Source organism: Trematomus bernacchii, unplaced genomic scaffold (assembly GCF_902827165.1).
Source record: "Trematomus bernacchii unplaced genomic scaffold, fTreBer1.1, whole genome shotgun sequence".
NCBI classification, from domain to species: Eukaryota; Metazoa; Chordata; class Actinopteri; order Perciformes; family Nototheniidae; genus Trematomus; species Trematomus bernacchii.
The window spans coordinates 5311594-5336686 of record NW_022987910.1 but is presented as its reverse complement, the minus strand read 5'-3'; the positions used below and the strand labels follow the sequence as shown (position 1 = coordinate 5336686).

The 25093-nt window shown below is 41.9% G+C and overlaps 1 protein-coding gene across 1 annotated transcript; it reads right to left on the bottom strand.

The window, feature by feature from the left end:
- Positions 1 to 15572: 15572 nt before the first annotated feature.
- Positions 15573 to 24739, bottom strand: bmp16 (bone morphogenetic protein 16). The gene is made up of 3 exons (XM_034115095.1): positions 24255 to 24739; positions 18784 to 19160; positions 15573 to 18057 (listed from the first exon to the last, which is right to left on the bottom strand). The coding sequence occupies exons 2-3, from the start codon at positions 19151 to 19153 to the stop codon at positions 16997 to 16999; spliced, it is 1431 nt and encodes a 476-aa protein (XP_033970986.1). The 5' UTR covers positions 19154 to 19160; positions 24255 to 24739; the 3' UTR covers positions 15573 to 16996.
- Between the last annotated feature and the right edge of the window lie 354 nt (positions 24740 to 25093).

Here is a 25093-nt window from a genome sequence, read left to right as displayed (position 1 = left end):
GTGGACAAGTAAACAGTGAAAGCAGCCTCATGCGCTTTTAAGCTGACACACAGAGGCCTCTTTTTCTCTTTTCCCTGAGCAGTAATACATCTGTAGATGTGGCTTTTAGGAGGATTGTGCTGTTACTTTGACTACTAGTTTTTCCCCTTTTGTCAGCTTTATGGATATGTCAGTGGCGGACTAGAAGAGATTATTCTTGAATTTCTGAAAGCAATTGATCTACATGAAACAAACTCAAAGGTCAATGAATTTGTGTAAGTGCACAGATACTTGTACAATATTGGCATGCTTTCACATGGAAATAAAAATGTTCATATTTGACTATACTTGCATGTTTTAAGGACAGTACTCCCACTAAAAATGGCAAAATCTCCAGAACATAATTTAATGCAACTTTTCATCTCTTTCAACCTATTCATTATCAACCACTTTTTCCTCATACACTAGTTCCCAGATGACAGTGACAGTAGCCTCATGAAGTGCCTTTTGCAAGTGAAAGGTGTTAAATATGGCCCCTCTTGTAATTTGAAGTCAATAAAGGGACAATTAATGTGAGGTGTTCAACCAGTAATTGGTAAGTGAGTCATTCTCTGAGTGCATCTACTTTAATTATGAAACCATATAGACAAGCACCATGCAGCAGGGTGTCTTAATAAGGTCTCAGGATCCTCCGGTGCTTAAATCTTTCACAACCTGAAAAAAATGCCTGCGAAGCTGTGATAGTTTTTCCATAATTTCCTCTGAAACAGCTTTTGCTCAGTCTCATTAAATAAAGCAGAAACTGGTTTAAGAAACAGAAGCAGTGTGTTCATGCGTTTCATGTGTAATTTCTCATTCATATGAACATCTTAATGCTCCCAAGATGCTTTCAAAGGAATAGTTAAACAATTTTGTAAGAACTCTGGTTTGTTTGTTGTTTGTTTGTCTTGCCGAGAGTTAGACGAAAGGACTGATGCCACTCTCATCTTTGTCCATTCAATATACAGCTAGAAACAGAGGAATTCTGGCAAGTGCTGTGTTTTTCGGACAGGTTCATTTGAATGTTGACATTTTTTTTTTGTTATTGTAATTGCTCCTCCGTTTCATTCTAGGCCATTCGGATATTCCTGTCTGGCATGTTACCTGTGTAAGCGATAAGTCCTGTGCAAACATTTATTCTAAAGCTCAGGTGAAGCTAATATGAGGATTCAGGAGTTAACCAAGTAAAATTCCAATGTTAGGCTTTTATATAAAAATGAATTCCTGCTTCCTCCAACGTGTCAGAAAGGTACTCAACATCATTTTCTAGATTTGAATTCTCCTAAAAGACTGCTGACGCTCCATGTAGGTTGGTCATTCTGCTATGGTGAAGTAATAACATTACCTCCTGTGCATACTATTTCTGGAAATTGTGAATTTTTTATTCTTTCCGGCCCTTCCTCTCTTGTACCATTCTCCTCTCCACCTTCCTCATCTTTTGCATCATCCTACGCATCTTTTATCCAATCCAGGTCATAAGCCAGCTGTGATGGCTACCATATGTCCATACCACATGTCACCGGTTTCCCAATAGAGCCATTTCCCTTTTTGACCATGATGAAAACAGAGGGTGGATCTCAGGAGATATAAAATCAAGGTAGGATTTTATCTGGCACTGAACACCTTTGTGTGGGGATCAACCAAAAAACACAGGCACTGAAAAACCAATGCCACGTCACTGGAAGAAGAAGGGGGGAGAACGAAGGACAAAGAGATTTTCCATCACCCACCCATCCATCCCACCTGTGCAAAACTCCCATTCACTCCTCCATCTGTTTTTCTCTCTTTCCTTTCTGTCTCTCTTTCTTTTCAAGCATAACTTGTTTTGGATAATGTCCACTGTATAAAAAAAAACAAATTCTCTTCCTGTCCCTTCTCTCTCTCTCTACCTTACACTCTTGGTACCTCATCGTCCAGCACACACACAGAGGCATTCACACACTTCATTTCTTTAAATATTCATTTCCGCCTGTCTGTGATGTGTTTTGGGGAGTTTCCTGTTCCCAGCCCTGCTGCTTCCCTGAGAACCGCCATGTAGGAAGTGGCAGTCCTGGCACTAGTTCCTCCTCCCCCTCCAACTGGTCCAATTCCCACCTAGAGGCTGAGGGGAGGGAAAGAGAGAGATGGACCTCTGCCATGAAGGTTAACGTCCATTTAACATTAGTGGTTTCTGCATTTTGTTACAAAAATTGTTGTTGCAAAACCCTTTTCCAGACAATATCACCCTCTTTACTGGACAACCTGCACACCACTGCTCGCTAATAAACTCAGCGTATTACTCTGTTTCAAAGCTGGAGGGTTCACAGAATTTATCTAATTCTTTTGACAGAACCAATTCCCAGGTTGTCAGGAAGCAATGGCGTGTTTCCCCCAAACATGTGAACTTGAACCAGTGCATTTTATTTCAGACTGGAAAATATCATTTTTTTTCTCCAAATCTGGCATGAAGATTACTTCCTTTTGATTCTAAGTTCAGAGGAACTGTAAACTCTCAGGTGATGAAGCTCACCAGGGTCTCTGTGGTGGTCTCGAGTTAAGGAGGGGTCATTAAGGGGAAACAGGGCGACATCTTGAATGTATGTGCAGCTGATTTGGCTGATGATTCAGTTTTAAGGCCCAGGCACACCAGGAAGTAAACTGAAATTCATCCGCAGTTCTTTTCAAAATATTCTTTTTAAGCAGCTTTATGTCATACTCGCCGGGCTCATATGTGAACTACTGCAGCTTTCGAGAAATGAACAGTGAAAATGCTCTCCGTGCTAATGAGACTGATTCAAGTAGTACCAGACTTAAATTTGGATGGTATCACATTTCATTTCATTTCAAACCTTTATTTATTCAGGTTGTATCCCATTGAGATCATTGACCTCTTTTTCAAGGGAGACCTGCTCAAGTAGGTTCCACATGAAACATTAAAAACATAAACAGAACAACAAAAGGACATCATACAGTAGCATTACAGGGATTACAAATTACATACTATCCACATGCACAGGTACCAACAGCTTCCGATTCAGTAGCATCTAACCGAGCTTTAAAAACATTTAGTGGCAACAGATTGCTCAGTTTCCATTTTAATTGCAGACTATTCCAGGACAGTGGAGCTGCGCATCTAAATGCTATTTTCCCTAAGACAGTCCTAGCAGTTGGCACATTTAATAAAACCACAGCATGCGATCTCAGGCAGTAGCCACTTACAATTCGCCGTGAGATCAGGGAGCAGATGTAGGATGGAAGTTTCCCTAACATGGCTTTATATATAAAAATGTACCAGTGACTGAGCCTCCGTACAGTTAGTGAAGGCAGACCAGCCCTTGCATACAGGGTACAGTGATGACAAATAAAAATGAATTGCCAAGACCTTTGGATAATTAATTGAATAAAGTAATTGATATTCTTTGGACTTGGTGGTGTTTTGTAAACATGCATATCTTTTCCATCGTGTTCTTTGGGAAACATGGCGTTGTTCAATCCATCTCTCTTATTGTACTTCATTGATGGTCTTTACTCTCGTTTCATGATGTGTCTGTCCTCTATCTAGTATCACATATGACATACATTAAGACCCCTCTTAAACTCCTCTTACATCTTAAAATTGAAAACAAATTAAATATGACAAGCCTTTGAATGTAACACTTGTTAGCAAGGTTACTAACAGGATAGTTAGGTTAACAAGTTAATTCAAGACGACCAATTGTTAAATCAACTAATGTCTATAAACCATTCCTCTCCATGTGGAACACTCTACTCTTCCATTTAAAAACGCCTTGCTAGTTACCTTTGCTACAGATCTTTTTTAAAACACAGAGATCAATAAGCTGCTTTTTGGATATCTCCATCCTCTCATAGCCTGTGTTCTCTTCTGTTTCCTGTTTGAGATCTTAGTTTTCTTCCTCTTTTCCGTCTGCCATTTCCCACTCCACCACAGTTTCATATTTTCCTCCCTCTCCCATTTGGACCCTGCGACGCCTCAGGTCTGTCCCTTCCCGCCTGTCAATATATATAAAAATAACCTGTTGCAGGATTCAGGCCCCGGTGCTGACAGCTCAAGGCTGTTCCCATGCTTGTGTTTGTTTGCGTGCCTTTCTGTGTATGTTTGTGTGTTTGAGAGGACGAGAACAGATGCTCTCGCAGCTTCAGGCTTGGTTTTCTCATTGTGGCTACAAACAGACCTGTGATTCATATTATTCTGCTTTAGCTTTGGCCAAAACAAGACTGGAAGAGGGCTGAAAAGACAGACAGATCAGCGATAGTGCTAGTGTTGACAGCTCAATTATAGTTAGGAAGAGCCTGGGGTGTTGACCGTTAGTCCAATCCATTGCCTGTATAACAAGATTGAAGCAATGACAACTCCCCAAAAGTGAAGCCAAAACATTTTGATGGATATTTTGTTTCAGTATACAATATCACGCTGATATATGTATGATGTGTGCTGATCTGTACTGGCTATGATCCAAGCTTGGTCACTGCTGATACACATTTGCAATGCAATGTGGGAACAATGTTTACGTTGAAATGAACGAATCAAACCTAAAAGTACCCGCAAAGGGATTGTTATCCCAATTAAAGTCAGAAAAAGCAACACAAAACAGTGTTCATTGGAGCATTGCAATCAATACAAAATCACAGTGTCCTGTATGCCTGTAGGTGCGGTCATAAGATTAAAAAATATATATATGAATAAAAACAACAGAGAATCAGAATTACATTAAAAAACGCAGTTAAAATAACGTGTGATTTTTATATTTTATTCAACTTGAGCACTACCAGTTGTAAATTGACAAATTAATAATTGGAGGTGATTCATATTGCCCAGCTGTCACGCAAATTACAGTATGGCACAGTGGTCGTTACACACATATAATCCTGTTTGGCATTTAAACAGGCACAATTGACAGTTTCTTTATGAAAACAAACAGCCACATTTTGTAGTTGCACACAAGCCATACACTGATTTTTGTGTGGAATGGCTGGTAAAATTATTGCTATTTAGCCTATTTTTATACACTGTCTGTCTAATGGATATACTCTCCTGCTGTGGTAACCATTGTCTATGATTTAATACTGTGAAACCTCTAAGTCCAGGTTCCTGAGCTGCTTCCTGAATACATTCATTCAAATGGAGTGTGTTTGATGTTTATATAACATGTTTTTTGGTGTTTCCATGCTGCGACTAAAACACAATCATAATGTCTTTCTCTCTCGTAGTAAAACATAATACTACTTCATAAGGAGGAATTTTGTAACAATGTTTGCCAACCATCTTCAAAACAAGTATAATATGGACACCTGCTAAAGTTCTCATTGTTATTAAAACAGGCTTTGTTGATGTCCCGTAAGCGCTCAGATGGAAATGCGCCATGGGAACTGCTGGACTCACTTCTCATCCTTTGTAGCTGTTAACAGAATCTGCCAAATGTAAGGTACATAGCATCCCCGCACAATCACCACTCTCTTTGTCAAACACACACACACACACACACACACACACACACACACACACACACACACACACACACACACACACACACACACACACACACACACACACACACACACGCATGCACACACACGCACACACACACACGCACACCTGATCTTGACTCAGAATACATTTTGGGAATCTGCAGGACCATGTGGCGGCTTGTTTTTATTTAAAGACCGTGCTTCCAGTAAACCACTGATCTCTGCTGGACATCTGGTCGATGGTGAAATTGTCTGTAAGAGCTGGGTTTTGAATTAAAGTAAAATTTGTGTTTTATTAGAGCCAGAGAAAGTTAGAGAGGGGAAGTACATCAGTTAAAGGAATGTGAAGAGCTTTACAGCATGCCATGAAGAATATTATGTTTCAACAAAAACATTATTTTTAGAGCGGCCAGCCGCAAACAGCCAGTAGTACCTGGCAACTGATCACTCACTAAGCTCCACCCCCGTAGTTACTGTTGCAATGTCTGTCAAGCTTCCTGTTGAAGCGCTGCACATTCAGTTTACAATGCTAACATTGAACAATTTGCTTTGGGTAATTTGCCTTTTTTGTCTTAAATGACAACTGCTGCTAGCAGATCTGCTATATTTTGCTAGCGATTTAATCCACTGTTATTCTTAATGCCAACATTTCTGTGGTGCTCTCATTTAGCAGTTTACGATTGCAACCCATGAAGACAAATGATTGATTACCTGTACCTGTGTAAGAAGCCTGTGACATAAGATTTTCAACTGCATAATTACTCTGTAGCTATGTCAGATTGACAATAAAGAACCTTGAACCTTGAACCTCCTTTTTACAAGTACCATGCTGGTCATTACTGATTTTTTTTTTGTTGAGGAACAGTTTACATTTTAGAGATTTCTGTGTGTGCCACACACGCTTTATTAAGACATCAGGCAGTTCATTTAGGACTACACGGTATTCAGTACACATTTGTGGTTTTGGTTTGGCATTCCTGTGTTTCCTCGAGAGACTCGGCTCATCTCTTGATTTCAAACTGAATAATTTCGTCTTTACCAGCCCACCAGTGGAGATTAGAGGGCATATATCAGTATTTCCATCGCTTTGTCTTCATACTGTTCCCACCCTTCCTCCCTTTGGAGTTACAGCTCAGTGCTGCTGGAAACAAGCTCATAGCTAAAGGGGAAAGGAATGGAGGAAACCCTTTTCCTCCAAACCAGGCCAATGCTTTCTTCCCAATGGATACATAGTGGTGATGTTAACAGAAATAGGAGGCATGTGGTCCCTTACCATTACTTGCAGAGATGGATGGTCTGGAAGAGGGTGTTTAATGTAACACACATTATCAAGCCTTACTGTAAGTAAACAAAACTGTTGGAAAGTAGGAGTGTTGATGGTGCAGTGCCTGATAGGAAACACATATGAACAAACATAGGCCTACTATACATACTATCAATTCATCATGAATCTTTACTTTATGTTTCAGATCAACACGTTCATCTAATTGGTACAAAACGGAAAAAAGAAAGAAACAAGGGACCATATCAGAAACCAATGCTAAGAGTTGGTAGGAGAGAGGCTTTGTAGACCCAAAAATCCATCCGTACCTTCCCCCTTAAAAAGGTTTATGAAGGGGTCAGTGTGCTGCGTCTGATAACTTCTGTCTTAGAGCGTGTCATCCATGATTACATTACGCAATGATTGGCAATGTGCAGAAGTGAGAAAAGTACAAAGTTTAAAGCTTTCTCTCAAGCTCTCATGTACTCTTCACACATCTACTTTCGTCACTTGCTATACTAAACGGCATGCAAGAGAGCTGCAATGCTAAACGTCTCCATATGTCAGAGAGATAGAGACTCAATTTGTGTTGATTGTAACAGACCTTGTAACTATATGAGGTTAATGTGCAGTTCCCTAAGTCTAATGCTCTTGGTTTTCTCTAGAGATCTAAAAGGATGTCACTGTGCTTTACTTTTTAGAGGATGGTGACATGAATAAACCAGGTTACACAGACAGTATTTGCTTATCAACATCGGCCTTACCTTTAAACTGAAAGGCCAATGGCAGGACAAACAGAGCAGACAAACTGCAGAAAGTGGAATAAGGCTGGAGGAAGTAGAGATGGAGAGTAGGGGAGGGGAGGCGGAGGAAAGAATATATGAGATCAGGCCCAAATCTTTGGGGAAGCAGTAGCTTGGGCCGGACGAGTTCACAGATGTTTTAAAGTGCTAATCTAATCTTTATGCCAGGCCTTCCCTCCTCTCTCTTACTTTCCCCTATCCCCATCTCAGTTTTTTCTTCTTTTCCTCCTTTAACTTTGTTGGAGGGAGGTTGGAAAGGCTGTGGCCTGTGTTAACGCTTCTCAGGAGCATCATGTACTGCTGCTGCTCAGCCCTAGTTATTCATTCGTCTGTTATCAGCTCTGTTTTTAGAAACATGTGCCATTGCAATGAATGAGTTTAGAACTGAGAAAAAAAAAGTATAATAAAAAATAACCTTGCACAAAACTGCTTATAAGAAAGGATGAAAGGGAGGAATGGCAAGAGTGAGGTTTTTTTTTAATTCAATTCGGACACCTAATTGCTCCCTAGGCTTTGCCTTTTGTTTAAGTTCTGCCAAAAGTGTGTTGCGTCTGTATTATATGCTCTGACACAGGATGAAGGAGGATTACATTGACCTCTCATGTTAGTAAATCCTATACATTTTAAAGCCCCACTCATTTCTTCCGCTTGTCAACCTGTTCCTTGATTTTGCTTTTTCAGCCTTCCTGCCTTGTTGTCCGATAGGAGGGAGTCGGACAGTGGTTGCATTGAAATACACTGACAGCTCCCTCAGATTCAGCGGATGTGCTTGCACAGGAGTTAATCTCACCGCAGAATTTAATAGCAAACCAAAATCCTGTGGTTTAAGCCTCTTCCTCCTGACACAAGAAACAAATAGGCCACTGCCAGAGAAAATCCCCCAGGTCACAAAACCTGGAAACATAGGCAGAGATTAGAGGCACATGTGGACGTGTGAGAAGAAATAAAGCTTTAAATCATGTTTTTGCATGAAGACATAAGTTCATTACTTATATGTTGACAGTTCATGTCCACATTGTGATTTGCACTTTATGTTTTTCACTTTCTCAAGGTGATTTAGGGGGATTTGTGAAAAACGTGGTTCCTTGTTGTTGAGCCTGGTGTTTCCTGTGTTTTCCTGTTACAGGGCATTCCTACCACTCGCTCCTGATTGCCAACCACGTTGCACGTTGAGTCATAAAATACACCATGATGAGTCCAACCTGGCAACCACCATCGAGCCTCCAATCACTCACATCTTTCTGCTGCTCTTCGTCACTCCTGTCCCTTCTCACTCTCTCCCTCTTCCTCTGAGTGCTGCTAAACATCTGGAGAACAGTGATATTTTCGGAGTAAACAGACCAACAGCTGTCCACCAGCTTCTGTCTCTCTCCCTTATCATCTCTGTCTTCCTTCATTACATCCTTTACTTCCCAGGCTGTGTGTTTCAGTTGTTTGCTATTTGTTTCTTCTCTCTTGGCGCATTATCAAGTAACTTTCAGTGATGGAAGTGTTTACGCTTGAACGATGAGGACACAGAATGAGTGATGGTAACAGTTACAGGGAGGTTTTTCTGTCTAAATGGTTGTACCGGTTGCAAGTATAGAGTCAGAATGAATGAAAATGATCTCATATTCCAAACTGCCGCTTTGGTGTGATTGGTACCAGGTTAACCAACCATACAGTATAAGAATGCTTAAAGGCTAATGACGCTGTAAGCAGTTCCCCCCCCCGACTTCCTGGTGCTTTTTTTTTTTTACATTTTCCTCTAAAATGAGGGATGGTTGGCTCGAGTTTTTTTCTTTTTTCTTCTAATAAAGTGGTCTAAATCATAAGGGTAGAATATAGGTTTGTAAACAACCTGATGATGTCGTACCTGTAATGTCTTTTACCTTGTCGTACATTTTCGTAGTGATGCTGTTGTGTTTCCAGAATATTTTAGTGACACACTATTTTCACATATGTTTAAGAAATATTGGACTAAGCTATGAAAATAAGAGCCAAGCTGTATATGAAGCATAAACAAACTTTAATGTTTCAGGTGAGAGTAAATGTCGTATGGGACTCTGCAGAGTGTAAATCTCTGCCTCCATCCTCAGCAAAGGCCTAATTAAACTGAATTTAAGAACATCTCCTCTCTCTCTTAAACTCTGGTGGTATATGTCCCTGAACGCATGCCTTGTGTGTCAAAAGCAAATCAGAAGTGGTGAGCGGAGGTAGGAATAGCAGAAAGGAGGGAAGGATTGAATGCAATTTTCATTCAAGCAGGGACAGCATCCGCATTGTGAGACACCTGTAAAAACACAATCTTTCATCGCTGAGCTGTAAGGGAATGGGAAGAGAGAAGATGGGGATGAAAACATGAATGCGAAGATGGTTAGACGACAGGTGAGAATGAAAAAGTGTGTATGGTGTACAGAGTGTTGTTTGTTTTTTCAATATTTAACCAAATGTTTCTTTTGATCAAGATGCTATCTGGTACATTTTCAGGCAGAACCAACTGACAAGGATGAATTCAGGGCAACTGCTGGTCCTTATGCAACCTCTGCACTGCTACATCAAACACACATGCACAGAGAGCTGGATAAAAAGAGACATACTCTCAGAGAGACAGGCGGACGCAGCAGCACTCCCTGACTTCAGGGGTCAGGGTTCTGGCTCGTGATATGTCTGTTTCCGGTCGGCCTGCCTGCCGTTTCAATGCGCTGCACCTGCCTAACTCTGCGACCCAGAGGTCCAGTTTTACTCGTTGCGTTTCAGCATGAGTCGGTCTTTGATGTGTAGAGGCGAAACCCAAAACCCTCGCTATCTGTTTTGTGTGTTCCAGGCTGAAACCACCAACTCAGCACACAACTGTTGGATGCATCCACATCTGCTATAGTGATTTGGGACACTATTATTTTATTTTGCGACACACTATATGTATCAAACGGCAATTTAGTGCACTTAAGGGGTTAGAATGATTGAAAACTGTGTCTGATGTCCAAAAGGGAATATTTTGCAGCCATTAAGGGTCTGTGACCCCGGCAGTATAAGTGGTGCCCTGGTACTTCTGCTGCTGGTATATCACTGTCATCTTGGCTTTTTATTTATCATCCCTGTTTGAAAGACCTGCAGGCATACATTGTTTATAGCTGGGCTTCTTGTGCTAAACACATTTTCACAAATAAAATTGATCTCAGAAACGCATGGAAAAAAGTTATGGAACAAAAGACTATGTGTGTTCTCATTTTAACGCCACGTCTTAATATAATAGTATTTACTTGTGTGCACACAAAACGTCAAAATCATAGTTCATTAAAACATCATATTGAAATATAAAAAGTAGTAATCCAAGACGTGCTTGGACAGGTAACATTAAATGTGATATATGTACGGTGGGTGGGCTGCACAGCTGACCCAGCAGTGAGTCCAACAGTGAAGCAGGGAGGTGGGAGTCCGGTAGTTTCCGTGGAGCAGCTGTTAGTCTGCAGGGGACGCCAGGGACGAGGGAGGCTGTCTGTGGCTCACCTCAGCTCTGTCAGTGTGGGTGGGAAGAGTGGCAGGCCAGTCCTCATGAAATCTGTCCACACTCAGTCAACCAGGAAGCAATCCCCATGTCTGCCATCAATGTATGACATCTCTCTGTTGTTGCTCGTATAATATGCTTTTCGAGGATGTACTCAACTGCAGCGCTGTTTGCTGACACATTTTAATTTTGACACAGAGAGCCGTACACTGGACCCTATTGAACTCACATCTTGTATAGACTCTTCTTACACTATTTATATTTTATTTGTATTTACTTGCACATCTCAAAACATTCTCTTGCACTATTTTATCTGTTTAATTTGTTCTATGTCCTATATATATTCATGATGCACTGTTCGAGCAACCTGTGACCTAAGTATTTCATTGTCATATCTACACTGTAGCTAATGTGCACAATAAAGCCTTGAATTGAATTGAATCCTCAGTTTTGTTTCTGGGATTTTACAGTTTTTAACAACCTGGATAAGAAATGACATTCAACAACGACACAGATATTATATTCCAAGTTTTCAGAGCCATATTATAGCAAACAATACCAAAAAGCTTGATATTTTGTAATGTACACATACAAATAAAGAAAGCGCAGTTTAACGAAAGGGAATTTCACTTTATATAAAGTACGTTTTAGAGGAATTCTGCACGGGGGCAATGTGTCTCGTTCCCAACTGAGATAACGTTTTGTTAATTTGCTGTACTTCAATTTGAACCTGAGACTATCTCAAAGCACAGTATTGGATGAGGCTCATTGGTATAATATTTGTTAGCAGCCACATGCCAGACTGGCCGTAATTAATATGACATAAACCACATGATTTGTGTTTATTTGTAGAATCATTGTGAAACTCATTGCCTATAATTGTAACAAGTATTTACTATTTCAACTGTTCTCTAGTGGTAATTATCTAAAATCCCTGATAAAACTCTCTTGGTAATGTCAGGCATTTGCACTCCTTCCTGTTCTCCCTGTGCTTATCTGTTCTACATCACAGATAAATCCAGGCACCTGGTCAGAAGCACAGCCATGTGTCCGAGCGGCGCTGTCCCTGGGAGTAACCCTCCACTGCTCCTCCATGTGCCCCCTGCATGATTTATGGACTGAGGGAAGGTGTTCCTCAGGGCTGACTGGAAAAGGCCACTGCTACACAGCCTCAAACAGACTCCACATCAGACAAGATAAGCCTGGTCATATCCTGTCTTTGTGCTCCTCTCCGTTAAGAATTCAAAAGCAGAGCCCCATGAGGAAGGAGAGAGGGAGAAAACATGTTTCAATGGTAGATAAGAGACAGAGGCAGTTTACAGACCTGAAGAAGGAAGAGGTACGATGATCTACTGCACAATTGAAATACCCCAAAAGAAAAGTATGAGACTTTGCAGATAATTACTGCTTTTACTTAAGATGTAAGAATACACATGTTATCAATGATATACAAATTGTAATTAAATATAAAATATCAATTTGTTCCAACTCCTGATTAAAGACATTTACACACACTGAAAAAAACTGAAATGTTGAATTTATATAAATGTATTATTTCAAAAAAAGTCACATTAGGTTAGTCGAAAGCAATTCTATTGAGTTTAAAACAATATATTGAAACTTAATATTATTGCTTTCAACTAACCTAATACAGTTAAGTGAAATCTGTTGACATAATACAAATGTGTATTCAATCTTTTTTAAGGCTGCACCATTCTATTAAATGTCCAAGATGTCATGAGCATCATTTTGTAAAGAAATTATCTTAAAATGCAGCGGAAAATATTAAACAAAAACATGTGTTTCACTGCAGAGCATCAGTATGTAATGACTGGAGCAGCAGAAATATTCTTGGATTGAAGATGGGCTTTTTTGGTTTCATTAAAAAATATATCAAAAAGTTTTGACCATAATATGCATAAACAACCAAGAAACACGAGTTGAAATGGCCTTGAAAGATCCCCCATGTTGCTTGAGGAATATGATGTATTTGTTGTAGCAAGCTGCAATTGTTCCTCTAAGTCCCGTAACATCCACATATCAGGGATTTATTTTAACAATACAAACAGCAGCACAATAAATCAACAGCTCAGGCCTTATCAATAATCCCTCCACTCACCTCATCATGCAGGTATGTTTAACACCTGTTTCTTATATAGCACCTGGGAGAAGAGGGGGTCTGGGTCAAGTTGAAAAAGGAAAAGGCTTAAATTTGAAAACTGTGGCAGCTGATTGACAAATAGGCTGATATAAAAACAAGGTTGAAGAAGCTGAGAAGAGCAAAGGGGGATGCTGACGGATGAGAGAGATAGATGAGGTTGGGAAAGGTGGAAAAGGGAATTGATTGAAGGTGAAAAAGTGAGTAAGGGGTCAAGGAGGAAAAAGGCCAGAGGTTATCAGTCAACCACTAAGTGAACCACGATGTGTTTTAGCACATGAGATGAAATATACTGGGCCTAACCCAAAGTGTTATCTGCTCTGTCGAGCATCAGAGGAACAAACCATCTGAACATAATATCATATGACACATTTTATGTGTCCTTATCTGCCTCTGCTCTTTCTTTTCTTTGCTCTGTTTTTCTCTTCAAACACACACATTTACAGGGTGCTCCTGACATGTGTTGAGAGGTGAAATATGCAGGGGAAGGAAGTCTAGAGAGTTCCAGCTGCATGCGGCCAGCTCCTTTTCATGCAAAAATGTCTTACAGTCCAGATGTGTGACAGAGTATATCAATAACAAAATAAAGCTCAAAATCTGTAAACAAAGACTTTGCTGACAGGTCAACAAGATATGCAGGCCTATATCCCAAAACCAGAGCATAGAGCGACATTCAACAGGTGTCGCTATGGGGCTACAAACATCTTAAAGAGAAGGCACCTTTAAGAGTATGTGTTGATCTAACCACCTCATTAAATGAAGTAGTTCTCTTCAGTGTCTTGACCGGCTATGTTTTTGCTGACAGTTTTATTCAGTTTTTTAATTTTTACAGGCATTGTCCAATTGGCTCCAGGTACTGTGGTCCTTTAAAGGTGGGGTAGGTAATTTTGGAGAAACCAGCTCGAGTGCGCTAGAATTTGAAAATACACAGCCGGAAAAAATCTGCCACTTCCTTACAGAGCCCCTCCTCCAACACACACGAACGCGCACATGACCAATGAGGGCACGAGATAAGTTTGTGCACAGATGGAAAGCTGACAGGCAGGTAGGCCATCCAGTTATTTTAGCCGGGCCGGCTAAAATGATTGGTCGTGCTTTTTACAGTTCTACGGCTTCCACAGATGATTTTTTTATGGATTTTTTGTCAAAGCACTTAAGATATTCATTGCTATCGGGATGTTAAGAGCATTCCATGGAATATAACAAAAAGTGTATCTCGAGCCGGTTTCTCAAACTTACCTACCCCACCTTTAAGTGATCTGTGACTTTTTTAAATGATTATTTTATTTGAAATATGTTGTTTTATTTTTTCTCCAAAACCATTTCAGGACCCAACATGAATGTGTGATTAGATTTCATTTCAAATTCTTTATGAGCAGCTCTGTGTGTAAAATCAAACTTTAATATATGTAAAGGAATGCTGGAGATTTTAGTTATTCCATTAATATATATATGAGAAGTAATATTACAGTAGAGTAAAGAGAGAAAGGGAAGACCAGGTGAGACAATTGATTTAGTTTTAGATTGTCTGCATGTTGATGTAGTCTGGTGCATCCCAGTGTGTTGCTATGTGGGATGATAATAGAGTACGTACAGCACTTTTTCTATGTCGCCCAAAACTAATCTCTCCCTGCTTCCTACAGGTTATTTGCTTCCCTCACCTGTGAGTTGTAGTAAGCCGGTCCATCTGGTGTTGGCTGCAGAGGGCAGGAGCCTTTTTCCTCAAACACACAGGAATGTGAAGGTTAAAACGCTGTTGAAATGATTTGAACCCTGCATTGAGGAATGTACATGTTCTATCTCTTTCTATGTCTTTCTGCCTCCCTGTGTGATATCTATGATTCAAAACGTGTTCACTGTTCACGGGTGGTGGTGTGAAGTGGATGAAGGGTTTCATTGGTTTTGGCAGAAAGGGTGTGCGGTGGAGATAAGACATTTCCCCTCACATTGAAACCTCACAGCTGTGTAGATGTAAGAATGTGAAACTTCGTCCTCAGCTACAGTATCACACACACACACACACACACACACACACACACACACACACACACACACACACACACACACACACACACACACACACACACACACACACACACACACACACACACACACACACACACACACACACACACACACACACACACACACACACACACACACACACACACACACACACACACACACACACACACATCTTTTTAGATCTCTCTCTGGGACATCTGGTTTCCTTTTTTTCTTCCTGAACATGGCAGTAATTCCACTGTAGACTGAAGAAAACTGTATAAATGTAAAGCTTTTTCCATGCACTCAGGTCCCAGCAAAAGAAAAACAAACTGCTGAAAGGGAGAACGTGGTTGATGCAAAAATAAGAGACAGTTGTGCTGTTTGCTTTGTTTATTAGAGGTATATTGTCAAACATTTTACAAGCTGCTGCTTAAATGTTTCCATTTAGAGAGAAAAATGCAACACTGAAAAACAATTACTAAGCTCAGCAAAGAACACTTTTAAAGCCCCTGTTTGAAAGGCACTAAAGTCCCAGTTTTAATATCAGTCCTATTTTTTCATGACACATGCAGACACAACTAGCAAATACACCTGTTGTTACACACTTCAGTAGCTACAATACACACAGCTTTCAATTGACTTGTTAGTTGAGCTTTTAAAGGCAGCACTAGCTATGTCTGCTATCATGTGTAGGACAACAACATGTGTGCAATGATAAGGTTGGAGGTGGATTCAATACATTTATTATTTGTACGGATGTAAAGCTACCATAACTTACTTCATGTGGACGGCAGGCTTTCTGTCTGCTGTATGCTCTGTTGAGTGCAGGTATCTTAAATATTTTCAAGATGAAATACAACATATTGCTGATATTTAAATACATAACGTGTCTTTTAAGTTAGAATGGCCATTCAGTAAAATTATATATAGTCACAAGACAACCATCACTTGGATTTTCTTGATGTCTGCAAAGGAAATGTACAAAAAAAGTATTTTTAAATAATAGTGATAGTAGTACATTCAAACAATAGCATTATTGTTGTGGTTTTAAATAGCTTGTGATGAAAGGGTGCTTCTAAAGGGACCGTCTTTTATTTTTTATCAATGTTCATAAAAACAGAAGCACCCTACATCTTGGTTTAAATACTGCAGGAACAACACTGTCACACAAAGTTTAGATGTCATGCTAGTGCCATCGTCGTATTGCTAATCTTGATCGTCCATGAGGAAGTTACAGGATTCTGCTCCAGAGCTCACACTGTGTGTCTATGACTGCCTGCTTTGAATGTTCACCGTTTTGGCTGCTAAACACATGAGAGTGAGAGTGAGATGAGTGGCAAACACTGAGATATAGAATAGACATCATCTGATTTTAAAACGCCAGCTCTTGATGAGAGAACAAGTGGTATCTTGTTTGATGGTGTAAATAGCTGCATCGCAAAATGGGAAAAAGTGAAAAGTAATTCCTGGCAGTTTATCCTTGTTGACCACAATTTCTACCTTTTTGTTCAACCAACTTCTTGTCTTTTTCTCTCACTCTTTTTCCCATTATTTTTTTATATATGTCTGACCCTCTTATTTTATTTTTCTTTCAAAGGCTTGCCCTTTTTTTCTTTTCTTCTCCTGATGATACATATTTAGTTGCCTTATCCTCCTCTTCACTCTTACATTTTACATTGTTACCCTTGTCTCTACCACTGTCTGTTTGCAGTTATTTTCATGTTTCTGTCTTTCTCCTATTCCCTCGATGTTTCACCATCCACCTCATGCTTTCTCTGGGTGAGTTCTCTAGCCCACTACCGGCAGCCGCAGCCCTCCACCACCATGTCCTGGTAATTCTTCAACACCACTCGGTCTTGAGGGTCCAGGTAGAGCAGGGCGATGGGGCTGAGGGAGGTGGGCACGCAGCAGGCCCGGGGCACGGCTCCATTCACAGAGTTCACCAACGTTTGCACCATGGCGTGGCTGGAGGAGTTCATGTGGTCGGCCAGAGGAAAGCGACACTCTCCCAGGCAGAAGAAGGCGTCGTATCCGCTGGGTGCAATGATCCACTTGTGCCAGCCTACATCATTGAAATCTACATAGAGAGGATGACGGCGGCATCTGTTACGGGAAAGACGTTTCAGTTTTGCGGCACGACCACCATTTCTCTTCACCCTTCCATTATCGCTCCAACTGCCCCCTCCTTTGTCTCCTCCCCAACCTGGCATTGTATACGCCGTTTTTTTGGTCTTTCCCGAAGCTTGGTCTCTATTGCGGCCCTTGTTGCTGCTCCTGGTCCTCTCTTTTGTTCCTTTTCTCCCTCTCCTCTGGCCTCCACTGGGGGTCCTCCTGCCATGTTTGACTAAGGCCTCTCCACGACCGTCATGACTGTAAGTCACCAAGAGGGGTCTCTCCTTGGCCCAGCTGTGCTCGTCCTGACCCACGGACCTGCCCACCCTCAAGTGTCCCTGTTTGTGTCTCTCCTCCTCTCCTGTAGCAGAGGAGAGGCTCTGTTCAGGGAGCGAGGAGGTGCTGTTCTCAGGTCTGACCTCAAGGAGCAAGCTCAGACTGCCAGTCCCAGCAAGGGCCCGATGGAGGAGCTCTGCACTTAGACTAAAAGCCTCCCAGAAACCACTTGCTTTATGACTGTGGAGGCCGATGGTCAGTACCCTTGTTTCTAGCAGGGTGGGCTTAGGGTCCTCAGGGTGCTCAGTGAGGTATAGGTTTAGTCTGTGGGCACCAGGACCCAGGGAAGCTCTGTCACGGCGGAGGAGCCGAAGCTCAGCAGACAGCACCCTCTCATCGTTAGGGATGGAGGAGACATTGAAGGCGATGTGCACCTTCTGACGATCCTCAGGACTGTCTACAAGTGGCTCTGTGAGAAAGAGGAAGAGAGAGAAGTGGGTACACAAGTTTAATGTGGTTTAAACTTACTGAGGTCTTTTTTAAGCTCAATAAAAACAAACAGATACATGCTTCATTAATCAGATTTGTTTTTGTTAGATCTAACTTGAACTGTCTCACAAGCAGGAACATTGGTAATATTAGCAAATTAGTTAAATTGCCAGGGTAAAATCCCTATTGAGATAGCTTACCCTGAAACTAAGTTAAATTAAAGGCAGGAGAAGCTGCACTTGGACCAGAGTTTGAGTATGGTCATGTGTTATGAAGCAATATATGTGCTTTTGTAATTTTAATTTTGTCTTCTACTCTTTTACTTTTGTGAACATTTTAGATAGTCAACCAGTACTACAGCAGTACCCATTGAGTGATTCAAAATCTGCTGCAGGGACCCTATGTCAAAATCTAGTTTTAAAGCATCATCATTTTAGTTTATTCCTAATTACATATAACCAATAAAGGTGTGTTTAATCAAATGTAACCTATATTCATTATCTTAAAGTATTCCAAATGTCGTGCTGGAATATCTAGAACTTGGAGGTGACCAACGTCAAAACTTCATAAATAGTATCTTTATACCTCATCTGTATTTGATATGCAAACTGAATGAAGCTTTCCTTAAACTCTTATCATTCAAACATTTTGATCATGGTAATAAACAGGTTGACAGCACAGTGTCACGATGTGCCAGTGAGCTTACCGTTGTGGTGAAAGCTGCGTACTGTGTTGGCCTGCTGGATGTGACGGCTGGGGAAGCTAAACGAAGGGTCCTCCACCAGATGGTACTGCTGCTGGTGGAAGCGGTAGAGATCCAGGAGGTACCCGGGCACCGCCACTCCTGGTCGGGGGTCGGGCTGCGACTGCAGGCCCAGTCGGCTCAGGAGGAGGTTCTGGATGGTCTGAGCCACACTCGGCTCCAGGGGGAGGGCACCAGCTGGAGGGGGCTGCCTGGAGGAAGGCACAGTGGACACCTGGCCATGGTCGATCTTGCTGGTGTCTCCACCCTGCCGACCAGACGAGGCTTGAGGTAGCAGCAGTACCATGAGGAGCAGGAGGTTAGCAGGGAACATGGTGGACCTGGAGGGAGAGGTAATGGGAGGAAGGGTATGATGGGGAAAATAGGAAGAGAGGAAGGGGGGGGGGGGAAAGACAGAAAGGAAGCATTGTTAATTGTGTTTCATCCTTAATGCTTTAAATGTTCGTGTTCCAGAACAATATTCAATCGGTAAAAGAGATCGTTCCTCTGAGATACTCCCGGACTCCGTATATCATGCTTATGTCTGCTCCTTCCTGGACACACTAGTTTCTCATTAGTCTTCAGCCTTCATGTGGCATATGTTCAAGACATTTCTGTCTATGAAGTTGTTTGCTTGTTACTTCTGGCTAGAAACCTGCCATTTTGTTTTTTCTCTGTTAATTTATGGCAAGCTTCTTACCCCCAAGGCCCATATGTCTCATAGGACACCTAAAAAAGAGTAATTAAACAGTCTCTATCTGTTTTAATCATGGTGCATGTCTGTGTGTGAAAGACATCACAGTGCTGTGAATAAAGGACCTGGAGCATTAATCACAGGCTGTGGACTCACAGTGACAAGTAACTGAGTTGTAGGAGGCGGAGCCTGACATGATGACAGATGAATGGGGGTTTTCCTCTCTCTGTTCCTTTTGAAATCCTGAGAGAATATTTGCATCAAAACATTCAGTGTTTTTCAATACATTGAGTAAAGAAGACAGAAGGCTTTACATTTAAAAAGTTTAATTAATTTGTCTCTTAAATTACAGTTTTACTGACAGCAACTAAACAAACCTTCATCAAGACCTCAAAACACATCAGATATCAGGGTTCAGTCCTTCATTATCAAAACCTTTTGTTTATATTATTATATTATCAACTTTGTTCAGAATCGTTACAATCAAGCAATAATTGCTCTAAGATTTACGACTTCTGCAGGCCAGGAGGGCAATTTTTTATAAGAATATGAACAATTCTCAACATCGATGCATACTGTCGAAGGGGAAGAGAAGAGCTTTGTCTTTTTATAATTTTTGAAAAATCACTATCTTCAATGATTTGAACTACAATCTTTGTACTGATTCTTCCCACATCGGCGTCACCAGTACTGTATGTATATTTAATTTGTTGATGTTAAATATCAGATTAAGAAATATGATTAAAACATACTATGTTCAAAAGCCCTGATTTAAAGCGTGTCAATGTGTGCAAAGGTTTCTGCTCCTTGTTCTACGGCCAAAACACAGTATGCAGAGAAAGTTGAAAATGATCACTAAGGACACAGGATATGGGCAATCATGTTTCATTACCTGATCCGTTAGGGTGCAGAAAACAGAGTAAATGATCATGTTGGACACTTATTGAAAAACAACAAAACAGTTAACCTGTGCATGCAGAGATAAATTCCAGGCTGTGTTTTTATCAAAGATATGCTTGCATAATGCAACATCTGTGGTTTGCATGTTGGATGCTGTAAAACCTGTACAATATTTGTACCTTTGCATGTCTCTTTGGAGATTTTACCAACTGTCGTGCTGTGTTTCACATTCACATAAACACCCGCTTCATTCTCTAGTTCTTAAGTTACTAAAGCAGAATTCTGACCAGAACCTTTGCCACAACAAATTTAAACTAAACTTGACTGCTTGTGATAAAATGACTGAAAACAAGCGATTAGCTTATCTCTCTCCGTGGCCTTTCTCTGTGCGGGAACGCAGTCACAGAGAGAGGGTCACGCAATTACCTCTATACAAACTGGCTAACACCCTGCACCTCTGTTGTGCAGGTGTTTATTATAACTGAGCCAGTAATTACAAACCAGCATGTTAACAGCCCTCTTAACCTGAAGAGGTTGTGTGGTGAGGTGTTAAAGGGTCAGAGCATAAGAGTAAAAAAATGCTGACCTAGGCAATCTAAACTGCAACATAATAGAGTACAAGAGACTTGTACATATTGTTGCCGCTGGTTGAATGAACACGTATAATTTGTCTCATCACTTACTCAAAGAAGCACTCAGTTTGTAGTTATCTCTTTTCTTGTCCGAACACTCGCATATCTCTCTCCTTTATCTCCTTATCTCATCTCTCTTAGGGACAGAGAATTGATTGAGCACTCTACAGCGAGATAACAGAGGTGTTTATGGCCGATCGAACACATAATGGCACTGTAATGACAGCCAATCTCACCACACTGTCAGAAAAAGGGTTAAAATGAGGTCACAGGTCTGAAGGTGTGTATATTTTAATGCACTGTTGTTCATCTGGTACGCGGTTCAAAGAGCAGGCCTGGGAAAAAAACCCACCTCCAAGCGTGGGATTGTTGCTGGCTATCCATTAAAGTCTTGCAGCCCCACCCAGGGCTGTTTCACCTGAGGCAACAGAGCAGAGGACAATTACAGATTAGACTCTCTGCTGGACAGCCTCTCCCTTATACTGCGAAGGCTTGTAAAGCAGATTACGGACAGAAACACCACCTCTCTCCTGTACTTTCCTCACCTACAAAACCACCCAAGTGACTCTGAGGTTCAAAGGTTCACTCATCACACAACAGGGTGTGTCGCAGCCATTACCACGGACGAGAAGAGAAACGTTTGCATGCCGAGGCAGCTTGCCCTAGATCACTTTGACATATATAAAGCTTCTCTTTTCTCCCTGGGTGTCTGTGTTATGACTGCTTTTAGGACATTTAAACCGCGCAGACAGGGTCCAGGCCTAATTTAGCATCTTTACGTCTCATGTGCAGCCTGATGTCGACTCATTCCAGTTTGCCAGAAAGCGTGACATTTTTATGATTACACCCCGCCCGCAGTTTCTGCTTTTATATATGACTGTCTCAATGTACACTTTTTATTCCTTTCTCTCTCTGGCTGGGACATGGACTAATCAAATGTTCCAGGGGGGAAAGGGGGAGAGCTGCATGATGAATGGGTCAATGTGCATCTTCTCCCTGTGTGCATGCATGCAGATCAGCCTATTAGACATATGAGATGTGACCTGACCTCCCGAGCAGACAGTGGCGTGACCCTGGCGCGCGGCAGACGGGTGTCGTTGCCGGCCTGCCCCGTGTCTTTCTGAACTCACTGATTAAAACCCCTGGCCCTGGACGTCCGTTGGTTCCTGCTTCTGCTTTTGGCGTGCTTCTATCTCACTGCCTCTCTTTTTTATCTGTTTATTTCAAACCCTGCTCCCTTTCCTCTTCCTCCTTCCTCTTTGCATTCCTTGACCTTTGTCCTTTTTGCTTTGTGCTCTATTCTGTTATACAATCTGTAACTGCTTTTCTCTCTTTCTCCCGTATTTTTCTGACTTTCTAGTGTTTTTTTGTGCTTCTCCAACTCACCTTCCTATTCCCTATCTCCTGCTTTCCCTTTCCTCCTCTCACATTAATGTTGCTCTTATTTCCTAGGCCCTAAATGAATGGTGTTTTTGCGGAAGAGTGTGGCGGACTGTTGCCGGGCCAGAGGGCCGGAGTGTCACCGCAGCCGGCTGATTTATCCACCGCCGCTGTCTTCATGTTACGCCTGGTCCCTCAACTTTCCCTTCCTGTTGTTCTTCCCGTGTTTCTTTTCCTTCTCTCATTCACCCCTATCCCCCCTCCCCTTCCAGCTCTCTTTTTTTCTATGTGCCTCTTTCTTTCAGAACTTGATACATGCAGTGCACATGCCAAAGAGTTCATTTTCTCTGTCTGAGAATACTCAAAGATATGTCATTTCAGACAGCCTCATGAGCCTAATTGTGATGTACACTGTACACCTGAGAACACTTCCGCGGATACATCTGCATTCACTGCTGCTCTTTTTCCATTTGTAACTGAGCCATATAAACGCAGCATGCACGCCATAGTCTGTATAATTAACTGTGAGGTTATGACTGCAGAATACTAGTCATTAATGCACGACTTTGAGCTGTGAAGTTGATATTTAATGGGGGGCGGGTTGAAAATGTCCAAAACAGTTGCCACAGTAAAGTGGTGGTTCGGCTCTTTGAAGCGTAACAGATGAAATCATTAGAACAATATTCCAGGTAAGCTGCTGTTTGGGTTTTATTGGACTCTATTAGAACGGCTCCCTAATTCATCCCAGCTGGACCAATTAGCTGACTAACGAGCCACACCTCAAACACACATGTGTGTATTCCAGTACAGGGTTTACACACATGCCAAGTACCAGGCAGTGAGCACTTACACATAGACCGAATTTCACCTAGATGTAAAACTATAGAAGAGTTGGGTTGCACACACACACACACACACACACACACACACACACCACACACACACACACACACACACACACACACACACACACACACACACACACACACACACACACACACACACACACACACACACACACACACACACACACACACACACACACACACACACACACACACAAGTGGAGTACAGCCGGCGTTTCCTTGCTCTCCTGACTGAGCAGGTATCACATCAAGTCACACTTGAGCATCACCAGGTTGCCGTGGATTTATAACTTTTATCATCATGGTTCATTTTTTCCTCAGTATCTCCTCTTTTTTCTCGGCCTGGCTTGCCCAGAGGTCTCAGTATCACATGTGCATTATGGTTAACAGGAGGCCCCGCTGAGGCACAACACTGCGCAAGCATCAATGGAAATACTGACATATTTAACCCATGACTGCTGAAAGCTCAGAGACTGCTCTCGTCGTGTGTCTGACAGCTTAGCCAATGTGAAATACAGAACAAAAACACACCTCTGCTTTTCACATTAACGCTGCCGAGCGCTAACACTGAGGGCCAATTCATACTGTGTATGTTGCAGAGGTGGTGAGTTACGTTATGCTCTTTGAACTCATAATGGGCGCATTATTCTCGGACAAGTTTCTCACCGGGCAAGATTTTTGATTGAGCAACAGTGTGCCAGAGGTGTATGCATGTGTGTGTGTGTGTGTGTGTGTGTGTGTGTGTGTGTGTGTGTGTGTGTGTGTGTGTGTGTGTGTGTGTGTGTGTGTGTGTGTGTGTGTGTGTGTGTGTTGTTCCCCAGAGTGACTAATGGTTTCAGCAGCACAGTTCCTGTGGCCTGTGGCTTGACAGACAGACAGATGTGTGGATGTGTACGTGTGTGTATGTATGTGCGTGTGTGTATGTATGTGCGTGTGTGTGTGTGTAGGAGATGTAGTACTCACGTCCAGGTGTAGTGGGATGTATGCAGAGTCCATGGTTTATCCTTGAGCTCCAGTGTTACGATCCCTCGGCTCTCGCTCCGGCTCCTTTAGACAGAGTTGACAAATTGGACTGATTACCTCTTCTCTCTTTTCACCTCTCTCAAGGTAACCAGTGTCTGTCTCTATGTCTCCTATGTAAATGTGCTGAACGTAATGCTGCTCTCTCCATGTTCTCCTCCCCTCTCTGCTGCCTGGCTCAGCTGCTCATCCTGTTGTCAGTGTCAGATAAGCAAACTCTTAAAAACATCCACAGGCTTCCCTTCTGCCTGCCTGCCTGACCTCTGCAAGTAGGCAACTCCCTTTCTCTGTCGCCTGCACTGGCTGTTTAAAACACTCTGGTGTTGCCGCTGTCTATGGAAGCTGCAAGAGGAAATTGAGTTGTGTCTGTCTGTCTGTACTGTATAACCGGCAACAACTCCCTCTAGTTCCTAGACCTTCTTACTATGTCTCTCTCCCTTCCTCTCCACTCTGTTCCTCCCTTTTGTATCTCCTCCCCTTTTACTCTCTCGTGCTCTCTTCCTCGCTCTCTCTCCCACACACACACACACTTCTTTTTGCTTTTTTTTTCAACCTACACTAAGCCCAGTTAAACTCAGTTTACTCTAAGTGACTTACCTGGCCACTGAAATACTCCTAAATAGTGATGTCACTAAGACCAGCCCCAATTAACTTACTGTACAGCTATACACACACACACACACACACACATACAAACAGACACACACATACACACACACACACCACACATACTACCTGTTCCAGATAACCCCGGGGTCAGCACACAGAAGCAGACTGATTAT

Coding starts and splice junctions, on each gene's coding strand:
- bmp16 (XM_034115095.1), bottom strand. CDS start 19,153: ATGTTCCCTGCTAACCTCCTGCTCCTCATGGTACTGCTGCTACCTCAA. Junction 18,058..18,783: donor ACGCAGCTTTCACCACAACG/GTAAGCTCACTG, acceptor TCTTTCTCACAG/AGCCACTTGTAGACAGTCCT.